At 39.0% G+C, this 27,728-nt stretch overlaps 1 protein-coding gene across 15 annotated transcripts in view; it reads left to right on the top strand.

Moving 5' to 3' along the window:
• MAPKAP1 (MAPK associated protein 1) overlaps positions 1-27,728 on the top strand; it is a 198,286-nt gene that overhangs the window by 49,289 nt on the left and 121,269 nt on the right. For all 15 annotated transcript variants that reach the window (XM_059658042.1, XM_059658040.1, XM_059658038.1 and 12 more), the window contains one exon: positions 22,550-22,722. In XM_059658042.1, coding sequence (XP_059514025.1) covers positions 22,550-22,722 — 173 coding nt within the window. The remainder of the gene's footprint in view (positions 1-22,549; positions 22,723-27,728) is intronic.

The following is a 27,728-nucleotide window of genomic DNA, read 5'->3' as shown; positions in this document are numbered from 1 at the left end:
GAAGTATTGGATTCTTGATTTTTTTTCTTAGTTTCTAGTAGATCTTTATATATTAGGGAATTTAGTCCAGTTCAATGTGTATTCCTTTACTTTGTTTATGGATTTTTGGACTATACACAAATTTATTTTATGTAATGAAATTTATCATAATTTTCTCCTGTATAGCTTCTGGATTTTGGATTCATTGTTTGGAGAGTTGTTGTTTTTATTATTTAGTATGTACTGCATATTTATTAAACATATTTCTAGATATTTGCAGTTGCTGCTATTGTAAATGGGGTCTTATTTTCTGTTACATTTCTGACTATTGTGTATAAGAAGGCTGCTGATTTCTGTGTTAATTTTGTATTTCTTTACCTGAACAAATTTTCTATTTATAGCTTTTCATTAGTTCTTATAGAATTTCTGTAAATAACGAATATTAATAGTATATAATATGTAGAATAATGTGATCTCTTTCATTTTCATGTTTATACCTTTGACTTTCTTGCCTAATGTTATTGCTGTTATTGTAATCACTACTACTACCACCACCACTACAGAGGTTGGCATTAAGCTACAAGTTGGCATTAAGTTTATTCAGTGAACACCCTTTTACCTACTACCTATATTCATTAATTACCATTTTTCCATATTTGCTTTATTTGTTTTATTTAGCCATTTCAGAATTGCGATTCACTCTTAAATACTTGATCTTACATCTCCTAAGGATAGTGACATTCTCTTAATCACAGTATCAGATCACATCTTGGATAATATTATATAGTATCTTCCTTGCTCTTACTCATATTTTTAATACTTTAAATTTTTTCTTTAAATATTATTTTATTTTTTGTTTATGATCATTCTGTTAATTGTGAGTCTTTTTTTAATAAAGCCTTCTATGTTTTATGATTTGGGCTGTAACAACTTATTTCTTGCAGCTTTTTCTGTTGGAATTATTTGAGTCATGTAGGTTCACCCTAAGAGGATTTGTTTACTTCTGCCATGTACCTGAGTGTACTACCAGCCTAAGACAACTTTAAATTCTTGGTATGTGTCATCAGATAATGTGAATTTGATATGAAAATCTTTTATGAAGATTGATTTGTGGTTATAAAATCTCAGGAGAAAAAAAATTTTGGCAGGCAGTTTTCCTTGTCGGCTGCGGGTGGGGGTATTTCTAATTTAGTCTCACACATAGGCCTTTGTGGTTCCAGCTTTATTATAGGTTATAGATGGGCTGTCCTCAGTATTCAGCTGACCAAGAAAGCAGATACTTAATATCACTTGTTTGGCAAATATCATTATTGAGGCAAAAAAATGTGTTCTGTTTTCCTTTCTGGGTTCTGCCTTTCACTTTTGGGCCTTTGTGAATTTCTTAGACACTCACCAGTTTATTGAGTCAGGTAAAATAAGTGTTTTTATATTTTATCAAAACCTTTTTTTTTTTCTGTTAGGGTACATATTCTGTCATGTGGCTGAAATGGAAGCTCTCGTAAAATAGGACCTTTTTTTGTTAATGTGTTGTCTTAAATGATGTAGAAAGAATTCATATTATAGAAGGAAGAGAAAGATAGACATTTCATGCAAAGGTATATCATGGCTCTTTGAAAATATTGATTCAAAATACAATAGAAGGCCCCCCCCCCCAAAAAAAAAGCTTTTAAAATATATTGGAGAGAATTATAATAGTAGTTAAAGATTGTGTCAGTCAGACCTGGGTTTTCAGTTGAGTTCTCTATCTGTGCGACCTTCAGTAGTTTCTTTAATTTCTTAGCAGTTTATTTATCTATAAAACGAGGTGAGGGCAGGTTTGAGGATCAAAAGATATATATATATTATATTGTTTATAGTATATAGAAGGTTCAGCCTAGTGCCTGACACACAGAGTAAATATTAGCTACTTGTAGTTTTAATCATTCTCTTTCCAGAGTGTTCAAGGTGCCAACACAGAGTGCCAAATGTAAAACATCTCACATTATACATGATACAGCATACAATTGAATATGGGTTTGTGGGAGACACTACTATAAAGGGAAAAACAAGAAAGGTACTTTGGGGCCAAAGGATAGGAGGAAAGCAGAATGAAGGTTGGCAGGTGACCAAAGGCAAGGAAGCCCTCTGGCTCCCCTCAGCTTTCCAAAGGATTGCTTAAGGATAGTTCCACTCTGGCTTTTTCTTTCCCGTTCTGTTCTGTTCTGTTCTGTTCTGTTCTGTTCTGTTCTGTTCAGGAACATATACTTCCGATCCCTTTGAGTCAAAGGGAGCTTCCTATGGCCCGCGGGAGCTAGGGTGCTTTAGGAGAAGGAAGCTTGTTTGTTCTCTTCTACAGGGACCTCAAGGGTAGGTTGGGATTTTGATTCTTACCAATTCAGCAAGTAATCATTTGGCGTCCCCAGAGTTCTGGAAGTATCTTATTAGAAAAGAGACATAGTTCCATTTTACTGAATAGAAAATTTCTAATCCAGTAGGAATACAGAAATATATACCATGTAGCATTAGCACATAACAACCAGTATGAAGGGTCTTCCACTTGGGATGACTCAGTCGAATCCTTGTGTAACTTTTTTTATTAGACTACACTGTAGTGGAGCATCAGAAATAAGAGGGAATTGTGCAGCCCACCTCTATCTAACCTTTTGCTCTTTAGTTTTACATACCCCAAAACAAGAAACGTGTGTCTTATTCATTGTCTTTGTATATTTCTCTTGGTACCTCTATTGTCACTTTGGTTTTTAGTAAAGGAAATTGGCTTATTTGAAACGTTTGTCTTAATTCTCTATGGAAATATCAGTTTATGGGAAGGTTACAGCAGCTCATTTGGGCTCCTCTCAGAGTCTCCATTGCAATTGTCGGAAAGGAACCCCCAGGGAAACCCTGGAGCACAGTCAGTGGCTGCGGGAAGACAGCAAGCACTCCAGATGCTTTATCAGGTGCTGTCTGGAGAGCAGAAATAATGGTCTGAAGGCGGAAATGCTGATGTCTCCACTTTCCCAACTTAGCACAAACATCTTCTTTATCTTTGGTGGATTTTGGTGCCACAGAGGCGGCTCTAAGAAGCCTTAAATGCAAGTGTGATTGCTTTTAGAATCCCGGCTTTCAAGGTTTTAAAAGCATGGCATTTGGGGGTTTCCTTGACTTGAATTCTTTTTTTTAAAGGAAGTGGAGTCATAGCATCCTCTGTCAGTGCCATTTCTTTCTGTGATGACTTGTTCACTGTTTACATCAAAGATTTCAGGAAGTGAGAGAAGCAAACATAAATAGATAAATGAACAAACAAATAAATAAAAAGGTTGCTGCCTTTGTCACACAGCAAAAGGCCTGACTGTAACATAATGGGAACACAGCAGCTGTTTGAAAAAAACTTTTAAGATTTTTTTCTGGAAACTTTGAAGCATGTCTGAATTTTTTCCTCTTTGAATAACACTGTGATATGGGAGAAGTACTCTAGAATGCATGGTTGCAGTGGGACTTTTGAAAGGATCACTGTTCCAGTAACTGCAGGTGCTGGTATGAAATGCTCTCACTGCTGCCCACTGACATGGTCATCCTTTGGAAGGCCCAGAAGATGATTTGTAAATTATTTGCTTCTTGTCCCCATTCAGTTTTTTAAAAAATCTTAACTATTTTTAAGTTCCGTGGTATTAAGTACATTCATAATTTATATAACCGTCATTACCATCTGGCTCCATAACTCTTTTCATCTGGTAAAACATTGTTTTATCATTAAATAACAACCCCTCATTCTCTCCCTCCCTCCAGCCCCTGACAGCCACCATTCTACTTTCTGTCTTTATGAATTTGACTACTCTGAGTATCTCATATAAGTGGAATGATGCAATATTTGTCTTTTGTGACTTGGCTTATTTAATAACTTAGCATCATATCCTCAAGGTTCATCCATGTTGTAGCATATTGCAGAATTTCCTTTCTTTTTAAGGCTGGATAACATCCCATTGTATGTATATACCACATTTTGCTTATTCATTCATCCATTAATGGAACTTGAATTGCTTCCATATTTTAGTTATTGTTAATAATGCTGCTACGAACATGGGTGAACAAATATCTCTTCAAGACCCTGCTTTCCATTCTTTTGGATATATACACAGAAGAAGAATTGCTGGGTCATTTGGTAATTCTATTTTTAATTTTTCAAAAAAACAACTAAAAATGGGAATTGAACCAATGACCTCTTGGTACATAGGTCAGCATTCAACCACTGAGCCACACTGGGCTGTCACCTTGACTCTTTCAAAAAAGACACTGGAGTGAAAATAAGTAAACTAGGTTCTTCCTCCAACCCGTTTTACATGGCCATCTCCAACATTTCTTGAGCATTGTCTGTGCAGGGAATGGGCTAGGTGCTTTATCCACTTTGTCTCAATGTCCCTATAATTAGAGTAGGGGCTAAATCCTTTACAGGATGGAAGGAAACTGAGGCTAAATGGAATTATACAAGATCCTTTATCTTGCTTTGGGGTCCAGGTCTTTTCTACACCTTATTTCCTTTTCCAATTATTAGGCTCTCATAGAAAGGAAATAAGGATAGCCTTTTCTACAGAATAATCTATAGCATACTTTGGTGTATTATTCCTACTGGATTTTTTTCCCTTTCTTTTCCCAATTTCATTCCTTTTGCTCTTTCCTTTCCCCTTTTCCTTCCTTCTTTTCTTCCTCCCCCTATTTCTTTCCTTCCCTCCGCCATACCCCCCTTTCTGTCAACCTCTTTCTCTTTCCTTTTCTTTTTCTTAAATTTATTTTTATTGATTTCAGAGATGAAGGGAGAGAGAGAAAAAAAACATCAATGATGAAAGAGAATCATTGATTGGCTGCCTCCTGCGTGCCCCAAACTGAGGATTGAGCCCACAACCCAGGCATGTATCTTGACCAAGAATTGAACAGTGGTCTCTTGATTCATAGGTCTCCCACTGAGCCACACTAGTCAGGCTCTTTCTTTTCTTTTCTCTCCTTTTTTTCTTCTTCTTCCTCTTCCTCTTCTTTTCTCTTTCTTTTCCTAAACATACTTAATGAAGTTTCAATACCAAGATTAGGAAACGATTTAATGTATTTTTTGAAGGAAATTGGATTCTTGTAATATTCCCATTTGATTTTTTTTTTTTTCTGGCACTGAAGATTTTCTCTAAGTTTAATTTGCTTTCAGAGGAATTGCCATATTTTAAAAATAATGTACCAAAACAGTTAGATTTATTTCCTATTAGTTTCAAAAAGAGTGACCCCCAAATTTTGAATGGAGTCTTTTAAATAATAAGATTTGGAAGTAATTGCTTAATATGTGAATTCAAGATAATGATAATGTTTTGAGTTCTAAGGAAAGCCTGACTGACCCAGTACCCTACTTCTTCCTAACCTAGATAACTAAAATCAGCTTTGTATTCACTCCATGAACTGTGTTGGTGAAACCTCTTGTTTGCAGCTGGAGCTTGCACTTTATTCCTTTGTTGTTCCATTGTTTCCTTTAGGGTGAGGAAGAATAATTAAGGGGAACATCTTTTCTGAGCAGCTGGAGTCAAATTCCAGCTGACTGCAGCACCTGTGAAGATGGCACCTCTGCCTCTGGGTGGCAGGGTGGGATGCCAGCCGTGGAGCTTGCGACAATGGGCTCCAAAGTGCAGCGACGTGGCCATGCCGCACCACTCCTGCCCTTCTGTGCGCTTCAGATGGCATTAATATCAGTGAATGCAAAGTGTCTGTTTTAGACTAATTAGAGGAATGATTTGTGAAACGGCGGCTATTTATTTAATTAATCACCAGCACAAAGCCATAAAACCCATATTTTAAAAATCCCTGTTAGTTTGCCATGTGGTTAATAGATTGGGGCACATTAACAAGTGACATAGTGATGTATTAAAAATGTTCCACCTAAGGTTTTTTTAGGAAGGAACGGAAGCTGTCTGCTTCAGATGCTCAAGTATAACCTGCCAGGATTTGACCTTTCTGAGGTTTTAATATTTATTTGTAAAGGCATTTATCTTTTGAATAGCATTTTCATTAAAAAAGATACCGTCTTTTAGAATATTTCAGAATATAAAAATGTTTGTAGAATAATTTCTAAAATTATGTTAAAGTTAATTTTGTTACATTTTTCTCTTAACGCAGAGCTATATTTTCTCATGAAAATATACTATGGTTACCAAGCATTACAGTACTATTATAACATAGGTTCTTATTTTCCATTTTTAGGTAGGGGAGTTATTTAATTAACTAAATAATAAATGCAACAACGTTTTTGTTGCAGCTGTCAGCATTGCATTTTGTTCTGCCCTTATTACTTTTTATTGAATGGGCACAGGGATAATTGCTATACTTGCTCAGTCTCATCCCAGGTGAATTGTCATTTTTGGATGGTAAGAATAAAGACAGAATTGACTTGTTCAAGAGACAACACTGGCATCAAAAATGAGAAGAAATAGCTAAAACTGTAACAAATGATAATGGTTTTTACATAAATTTGTAGTTGATTTTCAGTATACATAAGTGTGTGTATGTGCAGGCCATCTTGTATTTTGATAATATTTGAAGCTAAATTGACATGTCTATGATTCATTCTTTTTGTTTAAAAATTATTCTGAATAGTCAATGTTCTCACTAAGCAATTCCCCCCAAATTTAAGATCATGTATGAAAATGTGTTGCTCAGGTGGACGCTTATAAGGAAATTGTCCAGCTCTTAGGATTGTGTTTCTCTGCTGTGTTGTATAATTACCTGCTCTGTTAGAAGGGGAGCTGGAATAAAACATGAGTATGTTAATGCAGCCTGGAGCTGATGTGCTGGTGATGATTACAATGCAGATAAAGCATTTCTCATAACTGCCGTTGCCTACTGGAGCCTTTGAAACATCTGGACCTTTAATTGAAAAATAGTGTGGTGCTGTGCAAGGCAGGAATGCTAAGTGAAGTCACTAATTTAGAATACAAAAATATAATTGATAAAGTGTTTTATTTACATTGTACTTAAATATTCATACTTTGTTATGCTTTGTATAACAGGGAATTACTGGGTTAAATTTTCATGAACATAGACAGTTTAAATGAGATAAATTAAGTGAAAATGTTAATGGAATTTTACACTGGAACCAGAAAACGTTTACTCCAGAAGGTGTGTACTTTTGTTTCTATTGGGGCCTTTTAGGGAAGCAAATAGGTTAAGTCCTTATTCTTTAGGTTTTGTGTTTTAGAAGAACTAACCATCAGTTGGTAACATCGTTGCATTTCATTCTTGTTATTGCTATCATATCTTGTTATTTAGTTAAAAAATAAAATGTTTCTTGGCATAATGGTAAATGGCTCTAATGGCAACATTATCTCCCAATAAACCAAAGCCTTCCCACCTCTCCAGGGCAGGTTATCAGCCTGCCCAGGAGAGCAGAAGAGCTGGTGAAGGGCGTGCAATTAACCTTTGTCCTGCATTCGCAGCAGGGGAACTGACCTAGCAGCCTTCCGAGGAAATCCAATTTAATTTAAAATGAATTTGAAAAGACAAATTAGCCATATCTATTTTAATAAGATAAAATCCCGATTCTCTCTGTGTCTGGTTTAGTTAGGACCTCAGAGGAGATTGGACTGAGACTCGGGATGCACAGGAGGGAAATACTGCCAGGGGGCTGAGGAGAAACCCAGGAGACCCTGGTACCTGAGTGACTTGTCAGTTTCTCATGCTGCCTGTTTGGCAGAGGGCTGCAACCTGAGATGGGCCTTTGTCTAACTCAGACGTTTTGCGTTTGTTGGAGCTTGATGCTGTGCTGATGTCTTATGCTGCTTGCCTGTCCCTCCGAGGACCAAATTCTTATTTTCCTCCTTTGTCTTTATCAAAGCACATTTGGGGACTGCCACCTGGGGAGCCACATTTAGTAACAGATACACCTCACAATTACTGATAAGACTCTTACTCCAACAGTTGGGATTCTCTGAGGCCCGTGAGTTGGTACTTGACCACTGCTTTTTTTTTTTTTTTTTTTAATATATTTTTATTGATTTTTTACAGAGAGGAAGGGAGAGGGATAGAGAGTTAGAAACATCCATGGGAGAGAGACATCGATCAGCTGCCTTGTTCACACGCCCCATTGGGGATGTGCCCGCAACCAAGGTACATGCCCTTGACTGGAATCGAACCTGGGACCCTTCAGTCCGCAGGCCAACGCTCTATCCACTGAGCCAAACCAGTTAGGGCTTGACCACTGCTTTATGAAAATTGAAGCAGAGGGTTCTGCCTGCTCTTCAAGGAGCTGCTGTTTCCTTGTGTTTTTACCACTGAAACATGGTGAGGATTATTGAGCCCCTTCTATATGCCCAAGACCAAGGAAATCTGCAACAGTGTCTGCCTTCTGCCTGTACACAAGAGGTAACTGCTTCTGGAAGCGGTTGCCCCAATGTCCCCCTTCAGTGCCAGCAGTCCCTGCATAGCTGCCAGTGCGTGTGGCAGGTGAGGCTGCCCACCTGCTGGAGAGGAGCAGCTGAAACTTAGAAGGATTCTTCAGACCAGGTCTCCCAGTTCTGACACAATAGCTGTAACACGACCTTTCCTAAATACTTGGCTCTACCCAAGACTGGATTGACTGAAAGGGTACGGTTTGGCAGTTGATCAGACCTGGGTTAGAATCTTGATCCCTCCCTAGTTGAGGGATTTGGAGCAGAGCCTACTTACTGAAAACTTTCTCGGCTTTAAAAGGGAGTGAGCAATCCTCATAGGACTGTTGGGCATATTGAATTAGATCATGTACCGAAAAGTACTTGGACCTTGGTAGGTGCCCAATAAATGTCAGCCAGCAATTGTGATCTGCCAGTTTCAGAGGGAGTTTCCGTGGGAACACAAAGGGCTACTTACAGAGGAATTTGCTCTTTGTGCCTGGCCTCACCTACCAGGGCTGTCAGCTCTGATGCTGGCCTGTTTTACTTTGTACTGCGGGGCTGATTGCCTAATTGAATAGTGTGACACATAGAGAACTTTTTATGTTTTAAAGTACTCAGTACTGACAGTTTTATCCAGGGGATCCTGTTTTCCTCTCAGTTTTACAAATAAAGTTTTCTGCCACTTACTACTTTCCCCCCCTTTGTGGGATAAAGGCCTGAGTGTCGGACTTTTTGAACTGCTTCTCAATTGTAAATTTTGCATATAACTAGAAGTAATTCTTCCCAACAGGAAGTACTGTTCTGGATAAATAGTAATTTAGCTCTTCTTTATCTTGCTGCCCTTTATATTTCAACAAGCATTTGCAAACTGTTAAATGCAAACTTTCTCAGTAGGCTCTTTGCAGTTGTATTGTTTTCTCAGTGTGAAAATTTTTTATTTTCTATTGCAGACAAGCATCTTTCTCTGTCACCAGAGGTGTAGTTTATTTGTGTGGCCTTTCTCTGTACAGAATAACACCTCACCCAGTTATTTTACATGTGCATTTTTTTAAAATATATTTTATTGATTTTTTACAGAGAGGAAGGGAGAGAGATAGAGAGTTAGAAACATCGATGAGAGAGAAACATCGATCAGCTGCCTCCTGCACATCTCCTACTGGGGATATGCCCACAACCCAGGTACATGCCCTTGACCAGAATCAAACCCGGGACCTCTCAGTCCGCAGGCCGACGCTCTATCCACTGAGCCAAACCGGTTTCGGCTACATGTGCATTTTGAGGATGAAAGTGAATGTCATAATTGGAGAAATGTAAAGCTATTTATTTCCATTTTGTCTGATGTTTTTACATTGTTTGCTAGGAGGTGCGTCAGGGACTTGAATTAATTATAATTACTGTGGAGACATACACTGATTGAGCAAAGAAAGTAGTAAGCCTATTTGCACCACGGCTATCTAATTAAATTCTAACTTTTGGATAAGCTAAATGTGCATGAAAAATGAATTTTAAGAAGTTTTTATGACTTACTAAATAATGATTCAGTAAAATTTTTGAATTATATCATTAAGGAACATTGATTCTTAAAGTGATAAAACAGTCATGAACCTACTACTGTATTTGTGGGTTTTTTAAAACTGTTCAAAATCAAGTACATAGAAAACATTTTAAGTTGTATATTAACATTTAAAATCTTTATAATATTTAATCAACAGAAACCCTGCAAGAAATGAATATATGCACCTGAATTATTTCCTTCAATATTTATACAATTTTATGTTCACTTAAAATACTTCACTATCTCTGGAATTAAATTGTCCTTGGGGTAGTTGGAGGGTAATACCAAATTTTCCATATAATTTAGGAGGGTGATAATGGCTGTACTGTAACCTTTTCTAGAGATACATCATCTAGTAATGGAGCCAAGTATACAGTCTCCGTTGAGTTTTAATTTTAAAAGTTGATGTTAAATCTTAAAAAGACTCATTATATTACAATAATTGATAGCATTTAAAACATGTAATTCTTCTTTATGGTTTTAAAAAACCTATTTTTACTTTTAAAGCATATTGATTTTATTATATAAATGATTTAATAATGAAGAGGTCCCTATAGTTACCCTAGGTGATGGGGCTTAGTTCATGCAAATTACCTTTTCCTGATATTATCATTATTATAGAAGTCATTGTTTGTATAATTAAATGCAAAGTGCTGTGTTACATTAATGATCTAAAGAATCCCACAATGGCTATGAAAATTTAAAACGGACACTTAGCTTCTATTATGCTTGAAGATGGCTGGGTTGTACTTGTGTGAAAGCACCTCCTGGTACATGCTGTAAGCATCCTGAGCTGGACTAGAAGAGAATGCTATGTGGTCCTTTTCTCTTCATGATTGAGATAGAGACCTGTTCCTATTGCTTCCACTTCTCAAGTCATGGGTATCTGAAGGGACATTTTGTCCAAAGATCTGCCTGGCCTGAGCAACAGCTTAAGTAACAATAATAAGAAATAATTGACATTTATATAACAGTTTGCAGTTTACAGAGCATTTTAAATCTTTATTTTTACTTTACACGCCCTGTCATTCTTCTTAGGTGATGGTCTCATCTCTGTTTATGACTGAGGAAATTGACTTTCAGAGAGGTTATGGGTTTTGCCAAAGGTCACTCAGCTAAAGGCTGGCAGGACCAGGGTCCAAACCAGTTCTGTAGACTGCAAAGAGGTGCACAGCAAATACAACCCATGATGGTGCAAACTAACAGTACGGGCAGGCTTTCATTTCTTTTCCTTCAGCCACCCCCACCCCTTCTGTAAAATGTCTTTCTTATATTTGAACATGAATGATTACCAGTTTTGTCAGTTGATACCTTGCAACAAAATATTATTTGAGGTTATTACTCAAACTTCATTTGATAACAGTTAGCTTGTTTAAACCAATAGCTCTAGGCATTTTATTTTGTCCCAGAGTGGAAGAAGACTGTCAGAGTGTCAAAATGTGGAGGATTTATTTTACGTAGAGAAAACCTTTCCTGAGAGCAACAACTCCTTTTCCTGTTTTGGGTCCAAGACTATAGATTTACATTTACCATAGATGTTATCCAAAGAAAAATTACGAAAATCATTAGCGTAGGAAGGACTGACGGAAATGATATTTTCTATGCTGTGTTGTACTCTCGAAAGGATTATAGCCTGGCTCATTTAATGATGTTAGTAACTGAGTTATTTGTTTGAGGTCCTCATCTACATGAAGGGATGTCTGTGGAAGTGGAGGTAGATTAGTTCCAATTTTCTGAGGGCTAGAACTAAGATCAGTGGTTAAGATCTGCCGAGAGAGTGTATGTAAAATGGAAAGAAATGCGTGTTAGCCGTCAAAACTGTTTCACTAAAGACAAAAGCAAAGGGTTTGCTTCAGAAAATGGCAGGGACCTCATCAGTGGAGATGCTCTAGGACAGTGGTTCTCAACCTTCTGGCCCTTTAAATACAGTTCCTCATGTTGTGACCCAACTATAAAATTATTTTTGTTGCTATTTCATAACTGTAATGTTGCTACTGTTATGAATCATAATGTAAATATCTGATATGCAGGATGGTTTTAGGCGACTCCTGTGAAAGGGTCGTTCGACCGCCAAAGGGGTCGCGACCCACAGGTTGAGAACCGCTGCTCTAGGAACAGTGGTCGCCAACCTTTCAGACCTCATGGACCACCAGTGGTTCGTGGACCACCGATTGGCGACCGCTGCTCTAGGAAGGTTTCTTGGACAGCCAGTTGGGGAAGATGTTTTAATGGGGATGACCCTTAAAATTCCTTGCAGTTTCCAAAGTCTATAATGACAATAAAGGGGTTTTTTTTAAGTCTATGAATGTAAATAAGCAGGGAAAAAGGAAACCTGTTAAACACCCAACATTTCTTGAGTATTTACTGTGGACTAGTGATGAAAGTGCTTTACATGCATAATCTCATTGAATTCTTTTTTTAAAAACTCCATAAGGAGGTACTTTTATAAGGAAATAGTAACTCAGAGGTTAAATAAAATTGTTCAAGGACACAGTAAGTGGCACTGCTGAGAACTGAACCCAGGTCTTTCTGATTCCACAACTTATTCTTTTAATGCCACACTGCACTACCTCACTGCTCCTATTAATGTAATAAGGATCCTGGAGGTACCCAGATCAGAACTTGACCTTGTTAAAGAAAGAGTGACAGTTGACGTTCTTAATAATAAAAGCTTAATGGAACCAAGGTTGGTGATTCAGAAGAAATTAATGAGTTTTTTGTCAATTTTATTTTAAACTTAACTTGTCAGAAAATACTGTGTCCAGTGACAAACTGTAGAAATGTTTTTGACAAATTAACTTGACTACAGGAGCCAGATCAGGGAAATGTCAATTTAATGGCCTTAAAGTGTTCCAGATTTATTGAGGGTTAAGATATCACTACAAGATATCCTAGCTCTGATACAGAGGCAGAGCTGCCTCAAACAGATTGTCAAACTGCAGCGGGAAGGCCGGGGAGGGTTGGGGGGCAGGAGGTAGGGGGGTAAGAGATCAACTAAAGGACTTGTATGCATGCATATAAGCATAACCAATGGACATAAGACACTGGGGGATAGGGGAGGCTAGGGGACTGTCTAGGGCGGGGGGATAAAATGGATACATATGTAATACCCTTTGTAATACTTTAAGCAATAAAAATAAATAAATAAATAAATAAATAAATAAATAAATAAATAAATAAAAGATATCCTAGCTCTGAATGGATCTGTCATATAATTTTATTCAAAATCTATTCATAAGTTTAGGGCTACCATTTTGAATGTAAAAAAGTGAGATTTTTCTCCACACCCATAAACGTAGCACTATTGAGAGCAACATGCTGCAGTCTGGTGTTTGGGTTTTCTTTTCCACCCCATCTAGACCATCTTTATTTCCGTCTGTTAAACCTGGCTTTGACCAAACTTAGGCCAGATTTTGTTTGGAATCACTTTAATCAAATTAAATTCCTTATTTGTCATCAGAGTAATGATAATTTGAGACACCTGTACCAAGTCTGTTATTAAATACCAGGCCATTGGTAGAATACAAGCCTTTGTTGAGGGAGTTGGGGAGGAAAGGTACTGGCGGGATGGAACTGTAGCCATTCCTTTAAGAGAGTTTTAACTTTTGAAGGCTACAAATAACCCTTTTATCAATTTGCATCATTACATTGTCTGGATACACTGATTTATTTATTTCTGCATTAAAATTACATATAATGATCTGCTTGTGCAGTTGTGACTAATGAAATAATGCTGCCTGCTTTTTGTCTCTTTAATTGCAGAAGCCAAGCTGTCTATCCTTTTCGTTTCTTCCCCTTGACAGAGAAATTGAACACTTAGCAACAGTTGTGAGATCTGATACTCAATTTATTACTGACAAACCTGTATGTTAAATAGCACTGCCAACTGACCTTCCATCCTTAAAACTTAATTTAGCTACCTCACTTGATATGAATGTTTCTTAATTCAAGATTATTTTGAACTGAATACCATCTATTCTTCCTACTTCCCCTATTTTGGAAACTATCAGGTGCATAATTTTGAAATTAACTTTATGATAAGCAGCAAAGTGCATATTTTAATTAATGGGATCAAATAGGAGAAAATCTAGTATAGCTGTAATATTTTAATTCATCGTGTTAAAATTCTATATATTGCAATTCTGTACCTATTCACATTCTATATATTAGAAGTTATTTAAATTTTTAAGGTTTTTACATTTTATGAGTTAATTATTAATTAATTAATTTATTTATTTATTTATTTTTAGTCCTCACCTGAAGATATGTTTTCACTGATTTTAGAGAGAGAGGAAGGGAGGGAGGGAAGGAGAGCGAGAGAGAGAGAGAGAGAGAGAGAGAGAGAGAGAGAGAGAGATATCCGGGTGGAAAAGAAGCACCATTTGGTTACCTCCTGTACTCACCCTGACTGGGGATCAAACCCACCAACCTTTTGGTGTATGGGACGATGCTGGGTGGGGTATGCCACCCAGCCAGGGCTTATGAACTAATTATTAATTCAATGATATATGATTCATAACGTTGACATTTCATGATTAACATAAAGACACTTTTCAAAAGAGTAAACTTTTACAGTATATGGTATAAGCCACAAAGCATTCATACTCTTTGACCCAGTAATCTGTTTCTAGGAAAACGTGCACAAACATTTACATAAGAATATTTAGGAGAATATTATTCATAATAGTGAAATACTAGAAACAGTGTCACAACCAGGGAATATGTTGATAGTATCACTACATGCTGTAATATAGTGCAGATGTTTAAAATCACATGTTAAAAGAATATTGGTCAGAGGAACCAAGATGGCAGCATAGGTACACACCTGTACTTGCTGCCTCACACAACCACATCAAAAACTACAACTAAAAGACAAAACAGGTATCAACCAGAACCACAGGAAGGCTGGCTGAGTGGAAGTTCAACAAGAATGAAAGAGAAAAGCGCATTTTAACTGGTAAGAGGTGCAGAAGTGTGGCGGTATGGAGGCGTGCACGAAATGGGCTGGCAGCTGGGCGCACTGTTCTCTTTTTCAATCTGGAGGGAGATGCAAGTTCCTGATTGCTCTGAATTCCAGTTCCGGGCGAGACTCTGGGGACCCAGACTCATATGGGGAGAAACCAGACTGTCTGGCATCGGGCGGGAACACAAGGGCGGCTTTCTCTCAGAGGTGCTTGCAGCAATCATTATTCCTGCATGGGGCATGGGATGCGTGGAACTCGGGGACCTCTCCGATGCAGGGCTGACCAGCAGCCACTACTGTTTGCTCCGCCCTGGTGATTCCCTGAGACCCCGCCCCACCCAATTTACAACCCCACCCAAGCGGTGCTCAGGGGCTTCTGCATATGAATGGCCTGTGCTCTCACTGCCTAAAACCTAACAAACTGCAGCTGGGTCAGAGAGCCCCAGAGCTTCCAAAAGAAGGCCTAAGGCTTGACAGCAGCCTGCATTGCTACACAGCTGCGCCTCATCTGGGCACGTCCAAACCCCAAACAAAGAGGAGGAGTCTGCAGATCTCACTGTAGTTCCTGCTGGGTGGCCTCAGGCAGTGGCTGACTTTGCACCTCCTTGGAGATCCAAGAGCCAGTGTACCCAGGGGTCAGAGTGAGACCATACCAGATTAAAACTCTTCACATCTATAAGAGAGACACTCAAGAGGCAGACTCAGTGGGCACCAAAGCCCCACTGAAGCAAGTCCTGCCCCATAAGGGTGTCTCCAGCATAGCAGTTCTCCCATTGTAGACACAGCTGGTCCTCACAGCCAATTGGCCTGATGGTCAATTCCTCCCAGCAGTACCAACAGCAATCAAGGCTTAACTACAACAAGACTGCACACAGCCCACAAAGGGGTGCACCAAAAGTGTCCACCTCAGGTAATTAGGAAGGCTGAGCCACAGGCCTATAGGCCTATCGGACACCTAGCACACAAAGCCACTCTGTCAACACTGGGAAGCAGCCAAAATGCAGAGACAAAAAAACATGTCACAAACGAAAGAAATGGAGGAAAGCAAACGACTGGATATAGAGTTCAAAACCACGGTTATAAGGTTACTCAAGAATCTTCTAGAAACCTCTGAGAAATTTAGTGAGACCCTCAAGGATATGAAAAAGGACCAATTAGAAATTAAGCATACACTGACTGAAATAAATAATAATATACAGACAGTAAACGTAATACATCATGTAAACAAATTGAGAGATAAAAACCACATAGTCATATCAATTGATGCAGAAAAAGCATTTGACAAAATCTAACACCCATTTTTGATAAAAACTCTCAGCAAAGTTGGAATAGAAGGATCATACCTCAGCATAATAAAAGCCATATATGACAAACCCACAGTCAACATCATACTCAATGGGCAAAAACTAAAACCATTTCCCCTAAGAACAGGAACAAGACAGCCCACTCTCACCACTCCTGTTCAACATAGTACTGGAAGTATTAGCCATTGCGATTAGACAAGAAGAAGAAATAAAAGGCATCCAAGTTGGAAATGAAGAAGTAAAACTGTCCTTATTTGCGGATGACATGATACTGTACATAAAGAATAATATACAGAGATCCAACAGCAGACTAGAAGATCCCAAGAGTCAAGTCAAAGATTTGAAATACGAAGAAGCAAAAAACACCCAACTGGAAAAGCAAAAAGAAAAAAGAATCCAAAAATATGAAGATAGTGGAAGGAGCCTCTGGGACAACTTCAAGCACGCCAACATCCGAATTATGGGGGTGTCAGAAGAAGAGAGAGCAAGATATTGAAAACCTTTTTGAAGAAATAATGACAGAAAACTTCCCCTACCTGGTGAAAGAAATAGACTTATAAGTCCAGGAAGTGCAGAGAACCCCAAACAAGAGGAATCCAAAGAGGACCACACCAAGACACATAATTAAAATGCCAAGGGTACTCTAACTGGTTTGGCTCAGTGGATAGAGCGTCAGCCTGGGGACTCAAGGGTCCCAGGTTCGATTCCAGTCAAGGGCATGTACCTTGGTTGCAGGCACATCTTCAGTAGGGGATGTGCAGGAGGCAGCTGATCGATGTTTCTCTCTCATCGATGTTTTTAACTCTCTATCCCTCTCCCTTCCTCTCTGTAAAAAATCAATAAAATATATTTTAAAAAAATAAAATGCCAAGGGCAAAAGACAAAGAGAGAATCTTAAATGCAGCAAGAGAAAAACAGTTAGTTACCTACAAGAGAGTACCCATACAACTGTCAGCAGATTTCTCAGCAGAAACTATGCAGGCCAGAAGGGAGTGGCAAGAAATGTTGAAAGTAATGAATAGCAAGAACCTACAATCAAGATTACTCTACCCAGCAAAGCTATCATTTAGAATTGAAGGTCAGATAAAGAGCTTCACAGATAAGAAAAAGCTAAAGGAGTTCATCACCACCATACCAGTATTATATGAAATGCTGAAGGGTATTCTTTAAGAACAGGAAGAATAAGAAAAAGGTAAAGATAAAAATTATGAACAACAAAGTGACAACAAATACATATCTATCAACAAGTGAATCTAAAAATCAAGTGAATAAAAAATCTGTCAAACAGAATAAACTGGTGAATAGAATAGAATCAGGGGCATAGAAAGGGAGTGGACTGAATTCTCGGGGGGAAGGGGGTGTGGGGGGGCGGGTAAGGGCATGGGGTGGGGTGGGAACTGGGTGGAGGGGAGCTATGGGGGGGAAAAGAGGAAAACTAATCTGAACAATAAAGATTTATTTTAAAAAAAAGAATATTGGTCATTCTATTGATATGTATGCACTTTTTGAAAAATCAGTGACTATGTACCAGGCATTTTATATACATCTTAATTACTTTCCAAGTAAGGAAGTGGAAGTTCTGAGAGGTGTAGTTATCCAACATCTAAGGTCTAGCAGCTAAAGAAGTGGCAGAGTCTGGGTTCAAACCTGGATCTGGCTGACCCCAAATCTGTACTCTTAACTACCACTCAATATACTCTAGCAATGAACTAGAGCAGCGCAGTGAGGAGAAAGATTTGAGAGATGTTTCAGAGGCATTTGGATGTAGATGAGACAGAAAGAGGAGTTAAGTTTCCTAGATTGAGTGCCAGAGTAGGTGGTGAAAGCCTTCACTGAGATGGAATATTGATTGAGAGACGAGTGATGAAGAAGAAAATAGGTCTTGGACATGTTGAGTTTGAGATTTGGCTGCATTTGCAGAGCCATCAAGTCATGGAGAGGCCATGTGATATGAACTCTGGAGTATAGCTGATCTTCATTAATTGCACTTGTGTTGAGGAATAGTTTTGCTACAGGGAATACATATTTTTTTGTTTTAAAACCTGAATTTGGGGCATTCCCTGATTAGGGACTGCTCCTGGAGAGAGTTGTTCAAATCCGAGTTTGTCAGCTCTTTTCGGGTTTATTAATTTTTATTTTCTTGATAAAAATCACTTAACCTGCCATAGGAAGGTGTCTGAATTACATTTTAAAACATTTTTTTCAACAGCCTGTCACAATACCTGGCACCTAGTGTGTTCTTAATAAATCATGCTGGATGCCTTAACATAGGCTCCATTTTCAAAATTGATCCTTTCTCTTAACACTCTTAAGCCCTCTGTGGTAGTTCTTTTTATCACCTCTTCTGTTTATAATTATATTTACTGTTTTGTCTCTAATTATAAAAATAGTACATGCTCATTATATAAAATGCAGAAAATATAAAGCAGAAAATTAAAATCACTCATAATCCCATGTCTCAGAAAAACTCAATTCACTTTTTGTGTATTGGTATAGTTGGTATTTAAGTACAGTAGCATTTTTTCCTGGGTTAGTGATTCTATTAGATGGAAGGGCAATTTTTTTTTATCTAGGAGGGAGGCCCCCATTGGTCTGGGCTGCTTCTGAGCTCACACGACAGCCTCCCCCCTCTTGAAGCTTTTTATTACGTTGTACAATGCAGACCTCCAGCATACGGTGAATTTGATGAGGATCTGCATTGCATCTCACTTGATTTTGTCTTCGGAGCCCAGCATGGCGTTTCAGTGGGTGTTTGTTGAATGCATGAGTGACTGAGAAAGATGGCGCTAAACCAGTTTTCCCTCTCTCTATGTTGACCCCTTATGCTCTAATTATACCTCCATTTACCTAATTCCATATTGTGGAAACATAAATTGCCATGCAGTGAAACTATGATTGCTAGTTGCTTTTTAATAGTAAGATGTTGGGTCTTTGAAATATTGCTTGCCTTGATGGGTGATGAATACTTTTAATCCTTTGGTCACCTTATTCTTTTTTAATAAGTTAATTACTTTCTATTATGTTGATGGATTGTTTTATATTTTAGATGATTCCCTCTAAATGTTGCAACACAGGGACTATTAGATAGAGCTAACTGCCACCGCCTTGAGTTTTTCAGAAGAGGCTCCTTATTAAAAAATATGTAATTTCAGTTTGTGTGCAAGGCACTCGTTCCCATCATCAGTGCCTCAAGATGGAATTAGGAGACTTAAAAAGATAAAGCACTTTTTTCATTTAATAAGCATCTACCATATTTATTCTCATAGTTTCCCCCACATTTGCTATTTCACTGTGAAATAAAGAGGATAAAGGGATTCATAGGAGTATCATTCCTTAACAATAGTGCCCTTAGTCAACTTAAAATAGAGATGTTCTCTGGAGTCTCAATCTCCTAACAGTTCTTGGCCGGCTCCTCAGAGCTAGCCCCCCCCCCCCATAGGAGACTGCTCTAGGCGGCATTTCTGGTTCATTGTGAGCAGAAGCGAGATGATTTCCAAACCTTTGAAAGTGGGAATTGATTTAGTTTAGAATGACTGTAGGGAAAGAAGGCATTGATGTTGGAAGTAGGGTCTTTGGAGTCAAACAGACCCGGGTTTGAATTCTGCCTCCTCCACCTTGGTTATGGGATCTTGAGTAGATGCCTGTAGCCTTATACACCTTAGTTTTCTCATCCTATATAATAAAAGGGTAATGTGCAAACTGACCCTAACAGCAGAAAGACTGGGAATGACTGGTCACTATGACACACACTGACCACCAGGGGGCAGACGCTAAATGCAGGAGCTGCCCCCTGGTGGTCAGTGCGCTCTCACAGGGGGAGCTCTGCTCAGCCACAGCCAGGCTGACGGCTGCCAGTACAGCGGTGGTGGTGGGAGCCTCTCCCACCTCCTCAGCAGCACTAAGGATGTCTGACTGCAACTTAGGCCTGCTCCCCACTGGCAAGTGGACATCCCCCGAGGGCTCCCGGGCTGCCAGAGGGATGTCTGACTGCCAGCTTAGGCCCGATCCCCCCCAGGGAGCGGGCCTAAGCCAGCAGGTGGACATCCCCCAAGGGGTCCCAGACTGCGAGAGGACACAAGCTGGGCTGAGGGACACCCGCCCCCCCCCCCCCGAGTGCACAAATTTTTGTGCACCGGGCCTCTAGTCTATAATATGAGGGTAATGATAGAACACTACCTCTTATAGTGATTGTGAGAGTTAAATGAGGTAATTTAGGCAAACATTTTGCAGAATTTATTTAACAGCTATAAATATCAGTTCTTGTTATAATAATAACATATTATTAGGGCTCCTATAGCATCCATCTTTGGTCTCATATAACCTTGTAATAGGCTTGAGTAATAGAAATGGGTCTGATTTTAAAATGTAGGCCCTTTCTAGCATACTGCTCTGCATTTCTAAAGCACTTTACAGTTTGTGAAGCACATTCACATTGATCATCTCATTGAATCTTCCTATTTTGAGATATTGTTATTCCTATAGTCCCATCAGCTCTAGTTCTTCAGAGGAAGGAGGAGGAATGAAGGAAATAAGAAGGAATAGCAAGGACAATGAACTGGGCGGGTGTGAAAAGGAGGTTGAGAAGAGTGATAAGGGCGTGACAAATCCACTCCAGAAAGCTTGCCCTTGTTTTAATTTTAACCCTTTAACTGCCTGACAAGGCCAAACAATTGCTGTTTAGAGATGTAATTATTTCAGGCTGAAAAACATGCATGGGTGTGAGTGTGTGCATGTGTATGTACACATAAGAGAGCGAGCGAGAGCATGCATTATGTAAGAGAACTGCTTTTTTATTATTTGCTTTATAACATAGAGATAAGATTCAGTAAAAAAAAAAATCAGTGGATCTAATATTAGATGCTGGGTTATAAGAGATTTGGAATTTCTCTTTAAATGTTTTTAAACTGATTTTATGTATTTCCTTACCTTAGTTCTGATCTTTTTTTTTTTTCTGCCTTAGAATGATAAAATTATAGTGTTAAAGCTGGAAACACTTGGTTGGTCAGGTACCTCCATTTTCCATGCTCCTCCAGGAAATAGACCCTTAGAGGAAAGGCAAGAGGGGTGGATGGAGGAAACTAGCATTTATTGAGTTTCTATCTTGTATCTTGGCAGTCATTTAGGTTATTTATGCATTCATTTTGTAGTTCAACAGATTTTTGGGGAGAGAGTCTTTTATGCACCAGGCACAGTGCTAGCCATTGTGTATAGAGCAGTAAACAAAGCAGACATTATTATAGATGCCCTCATGGAACTCAGAGGCTAGTGGAGAAGGCATACGCTAAAGATGTACATGAACAAATACATAATGTAAAATTATTAAGTGCTATGAAGAAAATGAACAGGATATATGTGAGAATAACTGTGGTCAGGGCTTCTTTCTTTTTTTATAATATGGGTTTTTTTTAATTGATTTTTAGAGAGGGAGGGAGAAGGAGAGAGAGAGATAGAAACATAGATTGGCTGCCTCTTTCATGTCCCCCCTACTGGGGATTGAGCCTGAAACCCAGGCATGTGCCCTGACCGGGAGTAGAACCAGTGACCTCTTGGTTCAGGGGTCAACGCTCAACCACTGAGCCACACCGGCAGGGTGGTTTCTTTCTGTAGAATTATCAGTAAAGGTTTCTCTGAGGAGGTGTCATATCATCTGAGCCTTCAACCAATTGAGCCACACTGGCCATGGCTGGAGGGAACGATTAGTGCTGGAGTTCCAAAGGGGAGTGAGAGGTTTGGGAGGGAGGAGGAGTAGGTATTCGGGAGGGATTGGCAGTGAGGTATGATGGTTAGGGCAAAAATGGTAGACTAGGGACCCTTGAACTTCATAGCAGATGACTGAAGTAAACAGATGTACTACATAATGGAATTAGCCTCCCATAGTCTCTGAGAAGGCAAGCCCTTTGATCCAGTGCTACAGGCCTAAAAGCTTCTTCAGAAAGTGTGTCAGCTTCCCATGTAGCTTTTACCAAGGTCTCAAGGAGTGAGACCGCGATTTTCAGGGAGGGTAGCTGATGCCAAGGCCTAAGGGTGACTTTTCCAAGGTCACACTGAATAAGTAGCAACGCAAGTCTCCTGCCACTAAACATCAGATCTGCTCACCATTCTGATTTGTTGGTTTTAATTGTAGCACTCATTTATCTTACTGCTGGCAAAATTGGATCAATTAGACTGTTAGAAAATGAATATTAAAGAAAAAAACCTTAAAACTAGACAGTATTTCTACTTGGGGGACCTTTCCAGGCTCATAAGCAGGTCTATGCAAAAAGGATCAGAGATGGCTGTGCTGCACACAAGCCCTGGAGAGCAGTAGTTGTGGCCCAGTAGGGTCTGCATGACCGTGAGTGTATGCCTTACCCTCGTGCATGTGTTCTGTCCACAGGGTCATGTAGGCACAACAGCCACCAAGAAGATCGATGTCTACCTCCCCTTACACTCAAGCCAGGACAGACTGCTGCCAATGACTGTGGTGACAATGGCCAGCGCCAGGGTGCAGGACCTGATCGGGCTCATCTGTTGGCAGTACACAAGCGAAGGACGGGAGCCGAAGCTCAAGTAATCCTTCCTCTTTTTTGGCTGCTCTAGTTTCTGGCTGTCTCCTGGCCACCCATCCTGCGTTCGGGCCCAGTGTTTCTAGGCATTGGCCTGGGAAGCAGACGTCCACACTAATGTAGGTCAGGTTGCTCACCAGATCTTGGACCTGTGTATCTCAGGCTCATCTCAGAATCTACTTGTAAATACACTGATAAGTTTGTGAATCCAGACTTGAGGAAAATGCATGTTGCAATTTCAAACCCTTTTATGAGGCTTGCTGATAAATGTGGCATGGGAGTTAGTGGGAGGGAACTAATGTTTATTAAGTACCTACCATGAGTTGGGACCATGCTGGGCGTTTCGTACCCGATTTCTCACTGAATTCTCCTAGCTCCCTGTGAGGTGAGCATTATAACCCTCATTCTGCAAAGGAGAATTGTTACTGCTTCAGGTTACACCAGTGGGAGATGGCAGAGTCAGGATTTCATTCCTGGTCTGTTCAGTGCCAAGGTTTTTGCATTATTTCCTTTGGTCTGAATTAGTTCTCTTTGTTGCCAGTCGTTGGCTCAGTTTTTCTCTCAGTCCCTAGACTCTATTCCTCATTAAATAATTATTTTTAAAATGTAGAACTTGAATGTAGAGTCTCTGTGCTTGTACATCATAGCTTGAACTTGAAAGTGCTTTGCTGCATTGGTTCTCCCCTACTTAAATTTCTTATCTAGAGAGAATGGGCCAGTGGCAGTGCATCGAACAGTAGAATTTAAGGCAAAAACATGTCAATAGGGATATTTTGGTAGATTACATAATGAAAAGGAGCAGCCCATCAAGATATAATAATTCTGACTGTGTATGTATCTAGCAACATAGTCTAACCTATTTTAAGGGAGTTTTAAAGAGGCATTAACTGATCCACAGTCAAACTGGGAAATTTCAATATATTCCTATTAGAAAGCAGTAAATGAAGCAAACCAGATATTAATGAAGAAAAGGAAGATCAGCAAATATAATTAGCAATTCTGAACCCCCAAAATAGAGACTATCTCTTGTAATAGTTTGTAAGCCTCTGCAATTGAGTACATCTTATTAAAATTTATATTCCTGAAGTATATCAAGCGTGTTGACGTTTTTTAAATAGGTGCTCTATAATTTGAATTACAGAATTATATTGTATTGAAGTTAAAGAAACTATGGTCTTTTGAAATGTCTTACAATTCTTACAGGACAAATTTTTTACAATTCTTACATGGATTTCTCCATTGTGTTTTGTATAAGACAATCTGTAAAGTAAATCCCTGGGATCTCTTCTTATCAGTGAGGCAAGTGTTTTCTTTCTAGCTCATTTGAACTTAGGTGTGGGAATAGGTCCTCATTTGATCTTTCCAGTGGGTTGGCCCTTTGGAGGAGCTCTTCATTCACAGGGGGCCAAATTGCTAGATGCATGGGAAAGAACCCCTTCCTCTCTTTTCATTTTGGTCAAGAAAACCATTTATTTAAGAACAGTGTTCTCTTGTTTCTGCCTTGTAAACTGTTTATGGTAGTAGGCTTTGGCCGCAGGGAAGGAATGGAGAATTTAGCTGGAATTCTTGGCTTCCTTTGTTAGCTCTTGAGCAAAATTGGAATGTGGTATTTATTATCCTACTTATTTTGATGCAGTGATTTTTAGGGGAAACTATCTATTTGGAAGAATTTTTAAATTTAGACTTTGTTATATAGATTCATGTTTATTGAATTTTGATCAGAAAATATGGCATATAAAATTTCTGCTTAGATGTTTATTTATATTTTGCAGCTTACTATACAATACATTTTTATAAATATTTTATGGATTCTGGAAACAATTCTGTATAGGTTACAGAATTCAATATATATTTATTAAATCAACATCTTTAATTACTATCATGTTCTTGCATCTTTTAACTATTTCATCTATGGATGATTAAGAGAAATGGATTAAAGTTTCCATTTTGTTGTATGCTTCTGTCAATTTCTCCTGAGATTTCAGCAGTTTCCATTTTGTATATGTCAGTGCACAAAAAGATTCATGCATTTCATATCTTTACTGTGAGTTTTCCTTTTTTTCAATATAAAACGGCCCTGTTTTATTTTTGTATTGTGGCCTGCTCCCCCTTTTTTTTTCTTTATTGCAGTGCAATTAGCTTTCTCCCCTTGTTCTTCTTTGCACTAGTCTAGTCTAATATATCTTTATTCAGCTTTTTAGTTTTAGATATGGTGAATAATTTTGTGAGGGTTTTCTCTTTTGACCCAATTTAAGTCAATGTCTTTTCATAGGGAAGTTTATCTTACTAACATTTATTGTAGCCAGTGATATGTTGGCTTCATGTGAATCAGCTGGCTCTGTTTTAATAGACTTTATTTTTTAGAGTAGTTTTAGGTTTACAGAAAAATTGCACAGAAAGTATAGAGTTCCCACATATCTACTTCCTGCCTCTCATCTTTCCTTTTTATTAACATCTTATATTAGTGTGATACATTTGTTACAATCAATGAACCAGTATTGATACATTATTATTAGCTAAAGTCAGTCATTTACATTAGAGTGCACTCGTAAGATTGTATCATGTAGAATGGTTTCACTGACCTAATAATGCTCCGTGCTCCATCTCTTTATCCAGCCCCCCTCAACTCTGGCAACCACTCATTTTTTAAAAAAAAATATATATTTTATTGATTTTTTACAGAGAGGAAGGGAGAAGGAGAGGGATACAGAGTTAGAAACATCAATGAGAGAGAAACATCGATTCAGCTGCCTCTTGCACACCCCCTACTGGGGATGTGCCCACAACCCAGGTACATGCCCTTGACCGGAATCGAACCTGGGACCCTTCAGTCCACAGGCCGATGCTCTATCCGCCTAGCCAAACCGGCTAGGGCAACCACTCATTTTTTTACTGCTCCTATCATTTTGCATTTTCTAGAATGTCAGCTAGTTAGAATCATACTATTTGTAGCCTTTTCAGACTGGTTTCTTTCACTAAGTAATATGCATTTCAAGGTTCCTTTGTGTCTTTTCATGGCTTCATAGCTCATTTCTTTATATTGCTGAATAATATTCCATTGTATGCATGTACCACTGTTTGTTTTCCCATTCACCTATTGAAGTTCAGCTTGATTACTTCCAGTTTGTGGGAATACTATATAATAAAAGCCTAATATGGAAATCAACCGAATGGTGGAACAACGGGTTGCTATGATGCACACTGACCACCAGGGGTCAGACGCTCGACGCAGGAGCTGCCCCCAGCCCGCAGGCCCCAGGCCAGCCAATGTGGGTGCCAGCGGGGGCTCCCTGATCACCCTGCCAGTCACCCCACAGATGGGCCCTGTTCACCCGCCAGGCCTAGGGTCCCTACCCGTACACAAATTTCATGCACCAGACCTCTAGTTATTAGAGCTGCTGTAAACTTTCATGTGCAGGTTTTTGTGTGGACATAAGTTTCCCATTCATTTTGCCAATACCTAGGAGTGCAATTGCTGGATTGTATGGTAAGCCTATGTTTAGCTTTCTTAAGAAATTGCAAACTGTTTTCCAAAATAGTTATACCATTTGGCATTTCATCAACAATGCATGGGAGTTCTTGCTCCACATCCTCACCAGCAGTTGGTTTTGTAAATGGTTTGGATTTGAGCTATTCTAATAGGTGTGCAGTGGTATCTCATTGTTGTTTTAATGTGCAACTCCCTAATGAGATGATGTTGAGCATCTTTTCACATGCTTGACATCTTGTGTTTATTTGCTATTTACAGCACATCTCCATTCAGGCTAGCCACATTTCATGTGCTCAGTAGCCAGATGTTGGGAAATGCAGCTCTAGAAAATATAAAGACATGGTTTCACCGTGCAATGGAGTTCACTACAGATCCACTTCATTCTAATGTAACCTCAGCTATCTAGAGCCCTTGGGAAACTTGGTGGGTTTTGTAGATAGTTGAGGGTTTATCTCCTTTAGTATCAAACTTTCTTTTTTTTCTTTTTTTAAATATATTTTATTGATTTTTTACAGAGAGGAAGGGAGAGAGAGAGTTAGAAACATCGATGAGAGAGAAACATCCATCAGCTGCCTCCTGCACATCTCCCACTGGGGATATGCCCGCAACCCAGGTACATGCCCTTGACCTGAATCAAACCTGGGACCTTTCAGTCCGCAGGCCGACGCTCTATCCACTGAGCCAAACCGGTTTTGGCAAGTATCAAACTTTCTTAATTTTAATTGTTTTTCATAGAAGTTCTCTAAAACAGCGGTCGCCAACCTTTTCGACCTCACAGACCACCAGTGGTCCGCGGACTACTGGTTGGCGACCACTTCTCTAAGTATGTATTAACATTTTCCTCTGCCTTCTTAATCAGCATATAACATAGTGGTTGAGTGGGGGATCCAAAGCCATAGTCTGGATTTGAATTCTGGCGTGAATACCTATCAGGCTGGTTTTGGATGAATCACTTCAGCCCCATGTGCTCCAGGTTTCGTATGTAAAATAAGAATAGAAACTTCCTAATAGGGGGTAGTTATAAAAATAAAATTAAGAAAATACATGGCAAGTGCTCAGTAAATGTTCATTTCTGTTGCTGATAAATACTGTAACTATAACCAGCTACTACTACAAACCAAACTAGTGGTAGTTCAGCAACAGTAGCATAATTTAGCCTTCCCCGATGATGCAAGTAATTGTGCTTTGCCATGAAAGTATATAGGAATATTTGATCTTACATGCTTTCTGACAACTTTGCAATTAGAATTTCCTTCCTTCCTTCCTTCCATTATTATCTACCTGCCCATCTCTATCTACTCTTCTCCCATTTGTAGGTTTTTGCTTCTAATTTATATTCCTTAGGGTCATCATTGGGAATCATTTACCTAAATAATACAGCCTAACCTCCATTCTGAGCCCCCAGCTATACTCCCATGTATCACATTATTTAAATGGCATCTTCTCGACGCTGATACCATGCCTGCTTTTGCCGTTTCCTTAGTCAGGAATGCCTCTCTCATTCTTTTTGATATCCTGCT

Source organism: Myotis daubentonii, chromosome 11 (assembly GCF_963259705.1).
Source record: "Myotis daubentonii chromosome 11, mMyoDau2.1, whole genome shotgun sequence".
NCBI lineage: Eukaryota > Metazoa > Chordata > Mammalia > Chiroptera > Vespertilionidae > Myotis > Myotis daubentonii.
The sequence above is the reverse complement of the archived record's forward strand: the minus strand, read 5'-3'. Positions and strand labels throughout refer to the sequence as shown.